This window comes from Eptatretus burgeri, chromosome 1 (assembly GCF_056783735.1).
Source record: "Eptatretus burgeri isolate ZD-2024b chromosome 1, Ebu_testis_v1, whole genome shotgun sequence".
In the NCBI taxonomy this organism is placed as follows: Eukaryota; Metazoa; Chordata; class Myxini; order Myxiniformes; family Myxinidae; genus Eptatretus; species Eptatretus burgeri.
Window position 1 is genome coordinate 15,988,842 of NC_140961.1, and position 15,091 is coordinate 16,003,932.

Here is a 15,091-nt window from a genome sequence, read left to right on the forward strand (position 1 = left end):
TGTGTGTGTGTGTGTGTGTGTGTGTGTGTGTGTGTGTGTGTGTGTGTGTGTGTGTGTGTGTGTGTGTGTGTGTGTGTGTGTGTGTGTGTGTGTGTGTGTGTGTGTGTGTGTGTGTGTGTGTGTTGTTCATAGAGCATAACATTCTCTCTGCTAACTCCCCTGTCTCTCTCTCTCTTCTCTCTCTCATCCTTGCTTTACCCCATCCCAATACAATGCAGCACCCTCCGCCCACACCTTTCTCTCTCTCTCTCCTCTCTCCTCTCTCCTCTCTCCCCTCTCTCCTCTCCCCTCTCTCCTCTCTCCTCTCTCCTCTCTCCTCTCTCCTCTCTCCTCTCTCCTCTCTCTCCTCTCTCTCTCTCTCTCATCTCTCTCCTCTCTCTCCTCTCTCTCCTCTCTCTCCTCTCTCTCCTCTCTCTCCCTCTCTCTCCTCTCTCTCTCCTCTCTCTCCTCTCTCTCCTCTCTCTCTCCTCTCTCTCCTCTCTCCTCTCTCTCTCTCTCTCTCTCTCTCTCTCTCTCTCTCTCTCTCTCTCTCTCTCCTCTCTCTCCTCTCTCTCCTCTCTCTCCTCTCTCTCCTCTCTCTCCTCTCTCTCCTCTCTCTCCTCTCTCTCTCTCTCTCTCTCTCTCTCTCTCTCTCTCTCTCTCTCTCTTCTCTCTCTTCTCTCTCTCATCCTTGCTTTACCCCATCCCAATACAATGCAGCACCCTCCTACCACACCTCCCTCACTCTACCCTCTCTCTCTCTCTCTCTCTCTCTCTCTCTCTCTCTCTCTCTCTCTCTCTCTCTCTCTCTCTCTCTCTCTCTCTGTCATTGAACATATCCAGATTCTGGTTATGTCTGGACAGGAGTTTATCACAGATATGTCCGGATGAGAGTTTGTCTCCGGACATGTCCAAGCAGTGTTTGTGTCTGGACAGCTTGGCCCCGGATGCGTCTGGGTGGTATTTGTATCTGAACTTGTCTGTGCGGTATTTATGTCCGGACGGGAGTTTATCTCTGGGCGGTGTTTGTCTCTGGATGGCTTGGCTTCAGACACGTCCGGGCATTGTTTGTCTCCAGACGTGCCCAGGCAGTGTTTGTTTCTCGGCGGAATTTATAGTATGACCGGTAGAAAATGGATTTCAAACATTATTTTGTTTCCAACTTCACTGTTATTCTATGGAGAAGCATTTTGATGAGACAGAATGAATCGTAATCAATGTTCCACCGCACGTCTGCCTTCCCTTCCTCTCACCTCTCGCTGCCTTTCCTTTCCCCATCCACCTCGCTCCCCCTCCCTCCTTGCTCCCCTCTACCTCCTCTCTCTTTCCCCTTCTACCTTCTCTCTCTTTCTCACTTTCTCCCTCTACCTCCTCTCCCTTTCCTTCTCTACGTCCTCTCTCTTTCCCCCTCTACCTCCCCACTCTCCCCCTCTCTCTCCCCCACACCTCTACCTCTACCCCCCTCTTCCCCCCCCCCCCCCCGGTTTCAGTATTCCCGTCAGTGAAGCGACGTTTGGTGTTTCCTCGTTTAAAATCTAATACAGTAACAATCATAAATATATCCTGTTCCCTCCCACGAACAGATCAAGCGTACAAACAGGAGATATTATTTAACCTATGCCTTAGCCTTCATTCAAATGACGGAATAGCGACTGAAGGAATGCACAAGGACATGAAGAGAGGTTGTTTTCAAACCCGGCCGGTAGATCCATGGAGGACCTAAATGCATTCTGACCGATACAGGGTAATCATTCCGGGCCAGAGAGGGAAGTGCAACTCGAGTGGCAGGGTAATTGTTCCGGGCCATAGAGAGAGGAGCAACTCGAGTGGCTGCACCAAAACAAACCGAAGCCTTCCCTCATGAATCCACAACCATTTCTCTTCCTCAGATGTCTCGCGTCTCCTTCTCTTGTTTTCGGCTCATGCACCCTTCTGCTGTCTTTGTCATTGGTGGCGACCAAACTGATGGGTGGGGTGTCTTTGCCGTACCCGCAACGCCATGAGCCATGGGCTGACTTCTCTTGTGTAACGGCTGGAGCTTGAGCTGAGGTATTCCGGGTGCCCTTTTACAGCACTGGTTGGTTTTTCCCAACACCTTCGGGCATCTGGTGTTTGGCGCTCGCTTTAAGAGAACGTAGCGGACAGATACAGAGGAAAGAACATAAAACGTAAACTCACAGGGATGAATAGTGGAGATACAGACAATGGTAGGGAAGATGAATCCTCTATCTATTATATACGCAACATATATATATATATATATATATATATATATATATATATATATATATATATATATATATATATATATATATATATATATATATATATATATTTGCACAAAAGTACGTCATGCTTCTACTAAACAAATACTCAGAAATAACACACGTTATAACTAAACAGTTTTACCCCACGAGGCCGATTCCCACAGCAGTACGTTGTATGTTTGTTCACTGTGTATACTTTACGATTGTGTACAAACTTGAAGGGTGGAATTTAACCAGACAGCGGTGCTGCATAGTTTGCCTTCCAAGGGTACAAAATGGCTCTGTTGCTCCAAATACAAATAATGCCAACAATAAGTCTTAAACTCGTCTGTACGAGCCAAGTGATTCACAAAGTCTCTGGCTTATCATTGGGAGGCTTGTAATTCTGTGTGTTTACAAAGGGTTCGTCTGCTTTGAGGAGCTGGATGGTGCCAATAAATGACTTGCTGTCATACTTTGTGTGCCTTCAAAGGCCAACGATGAAATGTGTTCCACCCATGACGGATTGTGCTTTGATGTGAATCCAAGGTGTTTTAAAAATTCTGGAGCTATCTGCATATGTCATGACCATAAAATATTGAGACCCTCTTCCACCTCATTTTATATAAATCCCCCCTCTCTCTCTCCCTGAACTCTCCAATCGTTTCTCTTGTCTCCAGTATCCCTCCTCCTCTTTTTCGTCCCCTTTTCCTTTCCAACTTTATTTTCCCCAATTTGAGCCCAACCCCATCCTTCTTTATGCGATCTGTAGATGGCCCAATGCACCTTTCATACGAGTTGAAGGAAGTGATCGGGATCATCCAAGGAAGATAAGATTGTTGTTTCAATTGTGTTGTTGATTTCTATTTGTCGAAGATAGCTTTAATGTGTTGTGAGAATACTTGTGGTTTCTTCCTTTCGTCCCTTTTACTTGTTATAATTACGTCTTTGGACCAAATGTGTTGGAATTTGATATATTCTTGGCTTGGAGGATTGGGGGAGATAATTCAGCTGCTGAGTGGTGGAAGAGATAACACAGCAAAGTAACAACTACCAGTACACATTGTTCTTCGTAGAAGAAAGTGGAACACTTAGTTTTTTTGTGAGTTCGTCAGTTATTTTTCTTTAAGTTCAAGGCACTCGAGCTGTCCACATTTATGATATAAGAGAGATGTCTGTTTGTCTGTCTGTGAGTGTGTCGCAATTTTTCTCAGAGATGGCTGAACAGATCTTCGTCAAATTTCGTCAAACAAAAAAGTTGGATCTTTTTTTAATTTTTATTTCTCTATTGTTCCTAAGCCTTTGTAGCTCTGTGAAAGGTCATATTGAATGATCCCAGACCTCATTCCTTAGTGGGTGTTGGGAAGTGTTTTAGGTCCCCACAAAAAATATAAAAACAAATTGTTTACTTCAAAATGCCAACAGGATTAGAAAAGCACCGGGCAACGACAGGTACACCTGCTCGTGTTGGATACGTAAATATAGTGGAATTTTTGACTTGACTCATCTTCCTCTTTATACCCTACCTCCCCCCCCCCTTTCACAACCACGCCTGCTTTTATGACTCCAAACTTCTTCAAAACCTTTCCTCTTTCTTGTCACTTTTGCTCACCTCTTCCACCCTCCACATTTTATATTTTTCTTCTCTACCTCTACCTTTTTTTTTTTTCTTTTTTTTTTTAATTTAACAACCCTGGCTCTCCCCTTCACCCCCCTCCCCCGTTACCTAACCTTTCTTGCGTAAGTAATGTGTATTACATATATATATATATATATATATATATATATATATTTAATACCGTTAGGGTATATATACCGTTAGGATATACATATATATATATATATATATATATATATATATATATATATATATATATATATATATATATATATATACCCTAACAAATTATTATGTATATACTTGCTCGTTAGCCACAGTTCGGTGTTGATTGGCACTGATAAAGAAACCTGGTTTGATGAACAGTCATTGGTAAAACTGATTAGTTGTTATCCCCATGCTTTGAAAAATATAAATGGGGGATATTGTAATCATCTTCGGCTGTCTGTCTCTGTGTCTGTCTGTCTGTCTCTCTGCCTGTCTGTCCGTCTCTCTGCCTGTCTGTCCGTCTCTCTGCCTGTCTGTCCGTCCCTCTGCCTGTCTGTCCGTCCGTCACACTATCTCCTCTGATACAGTTGTGCATAAATTCACCAAACTTGGTAGCTATGATCACTACGTGGCAAGAAGGTGGATTGCAGTGGAATTTATGGCCCCACTTCCTGGTGCCCTGGGCTGGGGTCAAAAGGTCAAATACTAAAAAATGTAATTATGGGCACATTTTAATCCATTTTTTTAAATGAAACTTTGTATATGCAATCACCATTGGGGGATGCATGATATGTAACATTTTTTTGGATATGACATGCGGTTCATGCCCCAGCAGGTGTGGACTTGGGGTCATGGGGGTCAAAAGAAGGTTTTTTTTTAAATTATTATTTTCATTTTTTAGTTTGAAATTTTATTTTTTGGGGTCATTCCTGGTGGAACGTTTTGCCATCTTTCACGTTTGCGTGAGTTGGGAAACATTTGCGATGGTGCTTCATCGACTTTGCTCTCGTTTGACCTGCCATGACCAATAAAAGTAAAAGGCCGCTAAATATTTATGTATTGCTGTTGTTTGGAGAGGGAGGAACAGACGATCCATTGAGGATGTGATCCAGTGACAATTGAGATCTTAAGTATGAGGTTGTGTATTATAGAGTGAATGTTTGACAAGCATTAGCTATTACACTATGATCTGGAGGTCATTGCTTAAACTTACAATGAGATGCGGTTCAAATCACCAACGACATGAGGTTGATTGAGAGGCGTTTATAAGTTTTTATTTCATGGTGGTTTACTATGCTAGGCGTAATCTTTAATTTGCTTTTCGAATAGTTATCAAAATGAGCTCTTCCAAACTTAATTAACAATGGAAATACACCTGAAACCTCACACTGTTATCTTTTAAGTGTTCCTTTGTCTGATCTGTTTAGACTCTGATTATTACTCTAGATTTCCCATGATGCATCTGAAGAAGCATTATTGAGTTGACACTTGTTTTTCAGGCATTGCACCCAGAGAAAGTCAGTGTCATCCTCCATGTTAATGATGAGACCTTCCTCTTGGTCCTTGAGAAAAGCAGGTTTGTTTTATGGAACTTCATCCGGTGTAGTTTAAATTGTGATGTTATTCCCTTTTTGTGCATCTTACTCACTAAACGCCTGTTCGCATGGTATGAAATGAAGCTTCATTTCTTAAATAGTACTAATCTTTGCATGCGCACAAATCCAGATGTCTGTGCATGTACATGTGTCCCCATCTGTCTGTGTGCATGCGTCTGTGCCTTAGTGCTAAAAAAAGGTTGAAAATAATTTTTCTTTATGCTAACAAATTGGTAGCAAGTGCCACATTTTTCTCTCCAGATACTGAGGCTCATTCAGGATGAAAATGATTGAAGTTTAAACTTGTGCTGACAGATGCCAGGCTACAGACAGGATTACAGTGCCTTCAGAAAGTATTCACACCGCTTGATTTTTTTTCACATTTTGTTGTGTTTCAGGCTGAATTGAAAATGGATTAAGTTGAGATTTTTTTTTTCTTTTCACCGATCTGCAGATAATACCCCACAATGACAAAGTGAAAACATGTTTTTCAAATTTTTCACAAATTTACTAAAAATGGAAAGCTGAAATGTCTTGAGTCAATAACTCTTCAAGCCATATGCTTTGACACTCCAAAATGAGCTCAGGTGCATCAAATTTCCTGTGATCATCCTTGAGATGTCTCCACAACTTGAATGGAGTCCAACTGTGGCTAATTCAATTGATTGGACATGATTTAGGAAGAAACACACCTTTCTATCCAAGGTCCCACAGTTGACATGAGATGTCAGAGAAAAAACTCCATCATGAAGTCCAAGGAACTGTCCGTACAACTCTGAGATAGAATTTTGAGGAGGCGTCGATTTGGGGAAGGGAATAAACCAATTTCTTAAATGTGTTCAAAGTTCCCAAGAACACAGTAAGCTCTTCATCATTCGGAAATGGAAAGAAGATGGTACTACCCAGATTCTTCCGAGAGCGAGCCGTCCAACCATACTGAGGAACCGGGCAAGAAGGACCTTGGTCAGGGAGGTGACCAAGATCCCAATGACCACTGTGACAGAACTAGAGTTCCTTGGCCGAGATGGAAGAACCTACCAAAAGGACAACAATCTGTGCAGCACTTCACAAATCTTGGCTTTATGAGAGAGTGGTCAGAGGGAAGCCAATCCTGAGAAAAAGGCACATGACAGCATGCCTGTAATTTGCAAAAAGGCACTGGAAAGACTCTGAGAGCATGAGGCAAAAGATTCTGTGGTCTGATGAGAGGAAAATTGAATTATTTGGCCTGAATGCAAAGTGCTATGTCTGGCTGAAACCGAGCACAACTGATCACCCATCTAACACCATCCCGACCGGGAAGCAAGGTGGCGGCAGCATCATGCTATTCGGGATGCTTTTCAGTGGCAGAAACTGGGAGACTTGTAAGGACAGAGGGAACAATGAATGGAGCCAAATACAGACAAATCCTTGAGGAGAACCTGCTTCAGAGTGCAAAAGACATGATACTGTGGCGAAGATTTACGTTCCCACAGTATAACAACCCCAGGCATACAGCCAAAGCAACACTGGAATGTGTGCAGAACAAGAACAAGAAAGTGCTTGAGTGGCCCAGCCAAAGCCCAGACTTGAATCCCATTGAGAATCTGTGGATAGAATTGAAGATTGCTGTTCACTGATGCTCCACATCCAACTTGACAGAGCGTGAGCAAATCTGCAAGGAAGAATTGGGGGAAAATCCTCGAATCTAGCTGTGCAAAGCTGATGCAGACGTATCCAAAAAGACTCAGAACTGTAATCGCTGCCAAAGTTGCTTCTACAAAGTATCGACTCGGGGGGTTGAATACTTTTGTAAATTTGATATTTCTGTATGTCATTTTTATGTAATTTGTAAAAATTCTACAAACCTGTTTTCACCTTGTCATTATGGAGTATTTTCTGTCGGTCAGTGACAAAAAATTTACATTTAATCCATTTTATAGTCGCGCTGAAACAACAACAAAATGTGAAAAAGTCAAGGGGTGTGAATACTTTATAAAGGCACTGTCGATAGTCAGTGTTCAACAGATGCCAAAACTGTCACTTCCTCATTGCTGGCTTTGAAGATGGTAATGCCAAAACAACACACCGATTTGATGGTCCTGTCCTTCCTGTTCACACAAGTTCTATCCATATACAGTCACTCGGTTTGATCTCCTACTGGACCAAAACACTGAACGGATAAACAGAATCAAACAGAGAGAAAGAGAAAGACAATAAGAAAACACAAACTGCAGGACCGAGGGACAACATAGACCGAGATGGACGAACAAGGGATGCAGGTGACGATGAGTGGTAATGGGGGAGGGGCAGCATGAGGTGGACATCAGCCCAAAGGGGTGAGCAAACTTGGAGGAAGATAGCCTTGTTATCTCTGCCACCAAAGGTGGCCGAAGGTTATGTTTTCACCCGTTTGTTTGTTCGTCTGTGAGCAGGATATCTCAAAAAGTGGGTGTGTGACGAGGATGAATTGTGGTGGTGGTCGTATGGCAACTTAGCTGCCGGGGTAGCTATCATTTCTTGAAGCGCGACTGTGTCACTGATGCAGTGCCTCTCTCCCAGTACACACACTGGAACTGGTACTCATTTCGCCGACCTCAGAAGGATGACAGGCTGAGTCAACCCCCTGGTGTATTACTTCAGCGGTCGACGGGGCTTGAACTCAGGACCCTAGGATCCCAAGCCACCACCCTAACCACTGAGCCAACACCAGGCGAGGATGAATTGATTAGATTTTGGTGAAGGTCTGGATCCAAATCCAGATCTGGATACTAGAATTTAAAAAAAGAAAAAGATTCTTCACCATTGAGAGATAGGGCCAATGTCGATATAGAGCACGACATCTCAAAAATGTATGGACAGATTCAGATTAAACTTGTGGACAGGTTGGGTGTGTAACAAGAACAGGCCGATTAGATTTTGGTTCAGAACCGACCTATCAGTGGGATACAAAACATAAACTGTTCAGCCATAGCATAGGTATGCGCTCTACCTAGTGCCGTTCTTGTATCTGCAATGCAGTGATGGTGCCTGATGCAAGAGCAGCACATGACCTGATTATGTCTGGTCCAGTTGCAGAATCAGTCGAGAAATTTATTTGCAGACCTCCTGTGTAACGTTTTTGTGGTTATGAAATGCTTTATGAGACAGTCAATGCCAAATAGTTGTATAAAGAGTCTTTGTCAACCGTGATGGAAAGTTGGTTCTTTCACAACAAATTAGCCACGTCATTATCATGACATCATCAAAATACTTTGGGTTTCTGCATTGTGTTGAAGTAATCCCCAGTTCTATGACATCATACCATCAGCCTTGACCTTTTTTTACGTGCAGGCATGAGGCTCATCGAAGAGCAAGGTAGAATGGCAGTGGACCAAACATCAAGTGAATGAAGGAATAGGAAAATAAAAGTAGGAAGGGAGGAAACATTGAAACGAACAAGGAATATGGTTGGGTTAGGAAAGGTGATTGGGGGTAATAAAGATCATGGCTCAGGATTGGGGATAACAGGATGGTGTTGACATGTACTGCTTGCTTCAGTTATTGGAGGGAAGAGTGAGACAGAATAACCTCTGGAAGTTGGTTCCATATAAGGGAGGAGTGAGGAATAAACGGTCTTATTAATTAATTAATTTATTTATTTATTTATTTATTTTATTTCCAATGACCAAAGCAACTTTTGCCAGAAATTTAAATTGAAATAAAATTTGCATATCACAAGGGTTCTCAAAAAATGTCAAAGGTGTTCGGTAACAGCAGTTAAACATGTTTATCGAGTTACCTTGTGGCATGTTTATAAACTTTTCTTGACCTTTATGAAGGAATGTTTGTACCTGGAGATGCTTAAAAACATATGGTTTGTAAACATTGGTTACTCTGTTCACACCAGTTCCATCCCTAAATGATCATCAGTTTGGTCCCCTACTAGACCAAAAAGCATGCGATAGGTAATCATCTTATATTGTCGGGAGGATGAACATAATGTAATTTATGAAACGCTCATTTATGTTTCATTCGCCAACATCATCTAACTCGTATCGGTGTCAGTGTGAACAGAGGCTCGTTAAGAGAAAAACGAGGTGAGCTATGAGATTGGTATGGCCAAGAACTATCAGTAGTTGAGAATATCCATCTTTGGGGTGAGGGAGGGCTTTTAGAGGAGTTCCACGTAGGAATGGAGAAAGAAAGAGTAACTACAGATTTGAGAGTTTTGCAACTCCCAGACGAATGTAACGTTTGAGCGTTACAAATGGAACTCGCATCGCAGAAGAGAAAGAATGGCATTCATGATTGGATCGTACTTTGCTTTCGTGACAACGCAGTAAGAGTTCGTTTGCTTGGAGATGTTGAGCTTGTGCTAGCAGAATCTATCGAATTGCACCCGAGCACAAGAGGCCCCTGAAGGTCAGCTGAAGTCGCTGGTTGCCAATTTGTCAGTATACAGTGTTTGTGAATTGGAAAAACGACAAGAGCAAAGGGAAAACAGATGAGAGGGGGAGTTCTAAAAATGCGATTTATTGAAACACTGGGAAAATGAAATAAAAACTCTCCGATGAAGAAGTGGACAAACCCAAATGCCAGGACTGTATTGTGGGTATGGTCAATATGATGGAGCTGTGTGTCCTGTCAAGGACGCACGTGAGGGACAGCATAGAAGGAAACGATACATGAAAGTCCTGCTGATGTCGGAGTCGAGTGCATGAATTTGACAGGCGGACCAATCAAAAGTTCTTCCTGGATGAAGTTAAAGTTCCATTGGGTGGATCTGTGCCACCATGTCAGACTTATTTGGACGTGAACAGGACAAGGTTATATTTCAACATCGATTTTGGGACTGACGTTACGGTGATGTCTGAGAATATTTCGCAATTTCACAAAACGTCCGGTTCTAAAGTCTACTGCAGTGCATTTGGAGAGTCTCGGCTGAGGGGGTCCATTATAATACCTTGGTCGATGTGCAAGAAGAGGAAAATTGTCCCACATCAGAATTTGTAGTGCAGGGAATCGTTGACATCTTGCTAAGCTGCCTGTAGTGAAGCCCTTTATATAAACCAACACCATGCACAGAAACGCAACTTCAAAGCAACTGTCCCTGCGACACAAATTAACCCGCAATCACCTGATACCTCAACGGATGAAGTATCTCCAAAAGATGATGCTCATCAAACATGGCCAACCAACATTAACATACCAGAGCATCTCAAGACAACCTCATCGTTAGGTCATCCACTGAGGCTGGTTACGGTTAGACTCACTCATATTTGCCATGTCTGGGCAAACATTATCATACAGTAAAGCCACATCCTGAGACACCATACCTCGCCATTTGCGTATTGATTGTCTTACCTCGTGTACTACAAGCCGAAGGACTGTAGTGGCATAAAAAATTTCCTTAAACACTCGTGTTATCTCTGCAGGTATCTGATAACGAGAAACTTTGAGCTGACTTATTACAACGAGAATGGCTTACGAGTCTCTTCAATGCCGTCTACTCTGGTGAGTGCTCTATCAGATGCGTTCATGGGAAGGATGACCGGGTGATGAGAACTTATTTTGCAATTTCTATCGGCATTTATAAGTACAGCACATGAAATACACCAAATGCATGACAGCCATAGTTTTGGCCATTGCTGATTCCATCTTGAACCCACCGCACTCCAAAAGCCGAAATTTCCATGATATTGTCAAAAAGGTTTTACCTTTTTCCACAAATGTTCGAGAGCCTGAGACATGGCTTCAGTTCCATTTGCATCTCCAAACTCACCCACTGCTGGTCGAAATTTGTGATGCTAGTTGGAAACTACAGATAAAAGGATGAACATCTGTGTTCAGTTTGCTGATTTCAGGCCCTTCTATCATGGGTGGGTGGGGTGAAGCATTTTGACCTCCCTCCTAAACAAATATTATTGCAAATTTCTAAACATGTGATCCACAACGAAGAGTCATGCCAGAATAGAGTTAATGAGATGATGAATATATTCTGCTGCAATAGATTATCACAGATGATACTAACGAAGAGCATGCGCTGGCCTTTATTGGCAATGCCTTCGAAGCACTTGTTTCCTGTGGACATATACTATAATAGGTTCAGATCCCATATTGTAAGCTGATTTGTTAATCGTCACCAAATTCCTGTGCAAGTACACTCATGTCCTTATCATTGTCCTGCATGTGTTGAAGCTCCTCCGCAAGCTTTAGAGAATTGTATTAACAAAGTACAATGCAATGTACACTAGTACAGTATTTTGTATGCGAGCCCTTTGTGGTTTGGTAAGAGTCATTTGTGCATGCGTATTGGACTGCGATTCAGTTACGAATTTGGCCTTCTGGTTAAATCATCGCTGGGAGTCTGTGTGCCCCTGATGCAGTGCCTCTCTAGATTTGGGCTAGAAATTGTAATTTGTTTGGGGGTATCCTGGAATGGCCTCTGTGTCCAGACAGCTTACCAACACTGAGAGGTTTGAATCACTTTTCACTTTATTTAAAAACAATCCAGGTGTGACGGTAAAAACTGTTTTTTCCCATACAAAATCACACCGTTCCACCAGACAGGGAAGAGCCAAACCCCCACACCCCTCCCAACATCGATGACGCAAGATATTGCAGCGCATGGGGCAGAGCATAAATATGCTTGAGGCAAGACACGGGTGGAACATAAATATACACTTTACATTCAAACTTGGTTACTTTACACAGGATACCGGTGATAACTCGCCTGTTCTTCGCAAAATACACCGTAGGACCCTCAATGTCCTTCAACTTGTGCGAGCAGACCAGACAACTGGCTTAACAGCCACCTGAAGGTGGAGCGCTTTGTGAAGTGAAGATAAGTGAAGCACCAGGGTGTGTGTTTGTAATTTATGAATCAAACCCAGATTGTAGAGAGAGGTGCGTGCGCTACATCTGAGATATATCCTGTCAGCCCTATCGTATTGTTACGAATTTGGAAATTCAATTGCACACAACATTCAGGTTCCTTGAGTCAGCTATGTCGATAAGTGCTTGTTCCCTAGATAGCTCACCTTCCATTGTTTAAATGTTCAGAAATCGATAAGATGCGCTGCGGATCGATTTAATAGTTAGGGAACGAACAATGGAGACATCCCTCCCCCTCTTCTGCGAAGAGGAAGAACCACCCTGCCATCCCGTGACTGGTGATGACAACTCCCTCCCACCTGTGGCTGAGCAGGGGATGGAGCACGAGGGCATGAGTCATGAGTCATGTCATGAGTCATGTCATGAGTCGTGTCATGAGTCGTGTCATGAGTCGTGTCATGAGTCGTGTCATGAGTCGTGTCATGAGTCGTGTCATGAGTCGTGTCATGAGTCGTGTCATGAGTCGTGTCATGAGTCGTGTCATGAGTCGTGTCATGAGTCGAGTCATGAGTCGAGTCATGAGTCGAGTCATGAGTCATGTCATGAGTCATGTCATGAGTCATGTCATGAGTCATGTCATGAGTCATGAGTCATGAGTCATGAGTCATGAGTCATGTGTCGAGTCATGAGTCATGAGTCATGTGTCGAGTCATGAGTCATGAGTCATGTGTCGAGTCATGAGTCATGAGTCATGTGTCGAGTCATGAGTCATGAGTCATGTGTCGAGTCATGAGTCGAGTCATGAGTCGAGTCATGAGTCGAGTCATGAGTCGAGTCATGAGTCGAGTCATGAGTCGAGTCATGAGTCGAGTCATGAGTCGAGTCATGAGTCGAGTCATGAGTCGAGTCATGAGTCGAGTCATGAGTCGAGTCATGAGTCGAGTCATGAGTCGAGTCATGAGTCGAGTCATGAGTCGAGTCATGTCATGAGTCGAGTCATGTCATGAGTCGAGTCATGAGTCGAGTCATGAGTCATGAGTCATGAGTCGAGTCATGAGTCATGAGTCATGAGTCGAGTCATGAGTCATGAGTCATGTCATGAGTCATGTCATGAGTCATGTCATGTCATGAGTCATGTCATGTCATGTCATGAGTCATGTCATGAGTCGAGTCATGTCATGAGTCGAGTCATGTCATGAGTCGAGTCATGTCATGAGTCGAGTCATGTCATGAGTCATGTCATGTCATGAGTCATGTCATGTCATGTCATGAGTCATGTCATGTCATGTCATGAGTCATGTCATGTCATGAGTCATGTCATGTCATGAGTCATGTCATGTCATGAGTCATGTCATGTCATGAGTCATGTCATGAGTCATGTCATGTCATGAGTCATGTCATGAGTCATGTCATGTCATGAGTCATGTCATGAGTCATGTCATGTCATGAGTCATGTCATGAGTCATGTCATGTCATGAGTCATGTCATGAGTCATGTCATGTCATGAGTCATGTCATGAGTCATGTCATGAGTCATGTCATGAGTCATGTCATGAGTCATGTCATGAGTCATGTCATGAGTCATGTCATGAGTCATGTCATGAGTCATGTCATGAGTCATGTCATGAGTCATGTCATGAGTCATGTCATGAGTCATGTCATGAGTCACGCCGGGAGCGGGGGGAGGGCGGAAGAGGATAAGGAAGAGATCTTTTATTTTGTTCAGGGGCAGAGGTGGAGAAGGGAGTAGAGAGTAGTCGTTCAGCAGACCGTCGGGTCTTGCTTGGCTTGCATTAGGGTTGAGGCCTTCGGAAGCTTTTTGCTTCGGCTGACTCAGTGAGCTTCGGCTGAGGCCTGACTCGGGAGAAGGCTTTTTGGAGGCTCTTTGCTTTGACGGTTCCATGAGCTTCGGCTTCTGCTTGGCTCGGGAGAGCTTTGTGCTTCTAGCTGCCCTGTTTGGAGGGAAGTTAAGCTGGTCGCTCGGCTCGAGCTGCGAGTAGTGGCTTCTTCTTCTTGGTTCGTGGAGCTCTTTATTCTCCATTTTGGTTCCCGGCTTGGTGCGACTCATCGACCTCTTCGAGGAGGTGGTTCCTGGGGGAAGCGACGCATCGACGGGAAGGATCGGCGCCTCGTCTCACCAGCATGTGTTGAAGCTCGGGAGGATTCGCGGGAGCTCGGGAAGGATCACGGCGATTGGATCCAGCTCACTCTCACTGGAGCCCGGGTCTGAACAATTTGAAGACCACACGAGGTGGAGAGGTTCGAGATAGGTTCTGGGTTTCAGCTCACCTGTCCTCCGAGCTGGAGCTCGTTATTAAAGACCTCTGCCACCATTTCTTGGGTGTGTGTGTGTGTGCGTACGTGTGTCCGTGGGCCCGTCTATTAAGTAGGAACTGCTGTTAAGTGTAAGTGACTGTACATAATAAGTAGATGGTTGTAGTTCTTTTGTCATGCTTTTGTTGCTAGGTATAACTGCATACGTGTTTTGCCTTGTTTAATTGCATACTTGCTTTATTATAATAAATGTCCTTGTGTGAATATAAACCTGTTCGTTGCGTCCATTCCCCCATTGAAATGCCATCTTGTATTGCGGAATATTAGTTGGTTTTTAAATAACTGATAAATAGAATCAGGCCCGGCGAGGTCTGGTGATAATTCCCGCTCGGTTATCCCGGAACGGAACGGACCGCTTAAGCGGTTCGTGTCCAAGCAGGCCTTCGCTGAGGTACGGTCCCTCGGTAGGTTACCCGCGCGGGTACTTTGGTATATCGATATTCGGCGATTCACCCTATTTCGCGCGGGTAGAATATGGACTGGGCCGTGGTGGGATTAAAAACCCACCCGTGACTGGTTTCTGGCGTTGTTCCAGAA

General features: G+C 43.7%; 1 protein-coding gene across 11 annotated transcripts in view; it reads left to right on the forward strand.

Annotated features, from left to right (window-relative positions):
* Positions 1-15,091, forward strand: part of LOC147033930 (disintegrin and metalloproteinase domain-containing protein 12-like) — a 135,776-nt gene that overhangs the window by 12,120 nt on the left and 108,565 nt on the right. For all 11 annotated transcript variants that reach the window (XM_085873424.1, XM_085873430.1, XM_085873439.1 and 8 more), the window contains exons 3-4: positions 5,331-5,407; positions 10,823-10,901. In XM_085873424.1, coding sequence (XP_085729550.1) covers positions 5,331-5,407; positions 10,823-10,901 — 156 coding nt within the window. The remainder of the gene's footprint in view (positions 1-5,330; positions 5,408-10,822; positions 10,902-15,091) is intronic.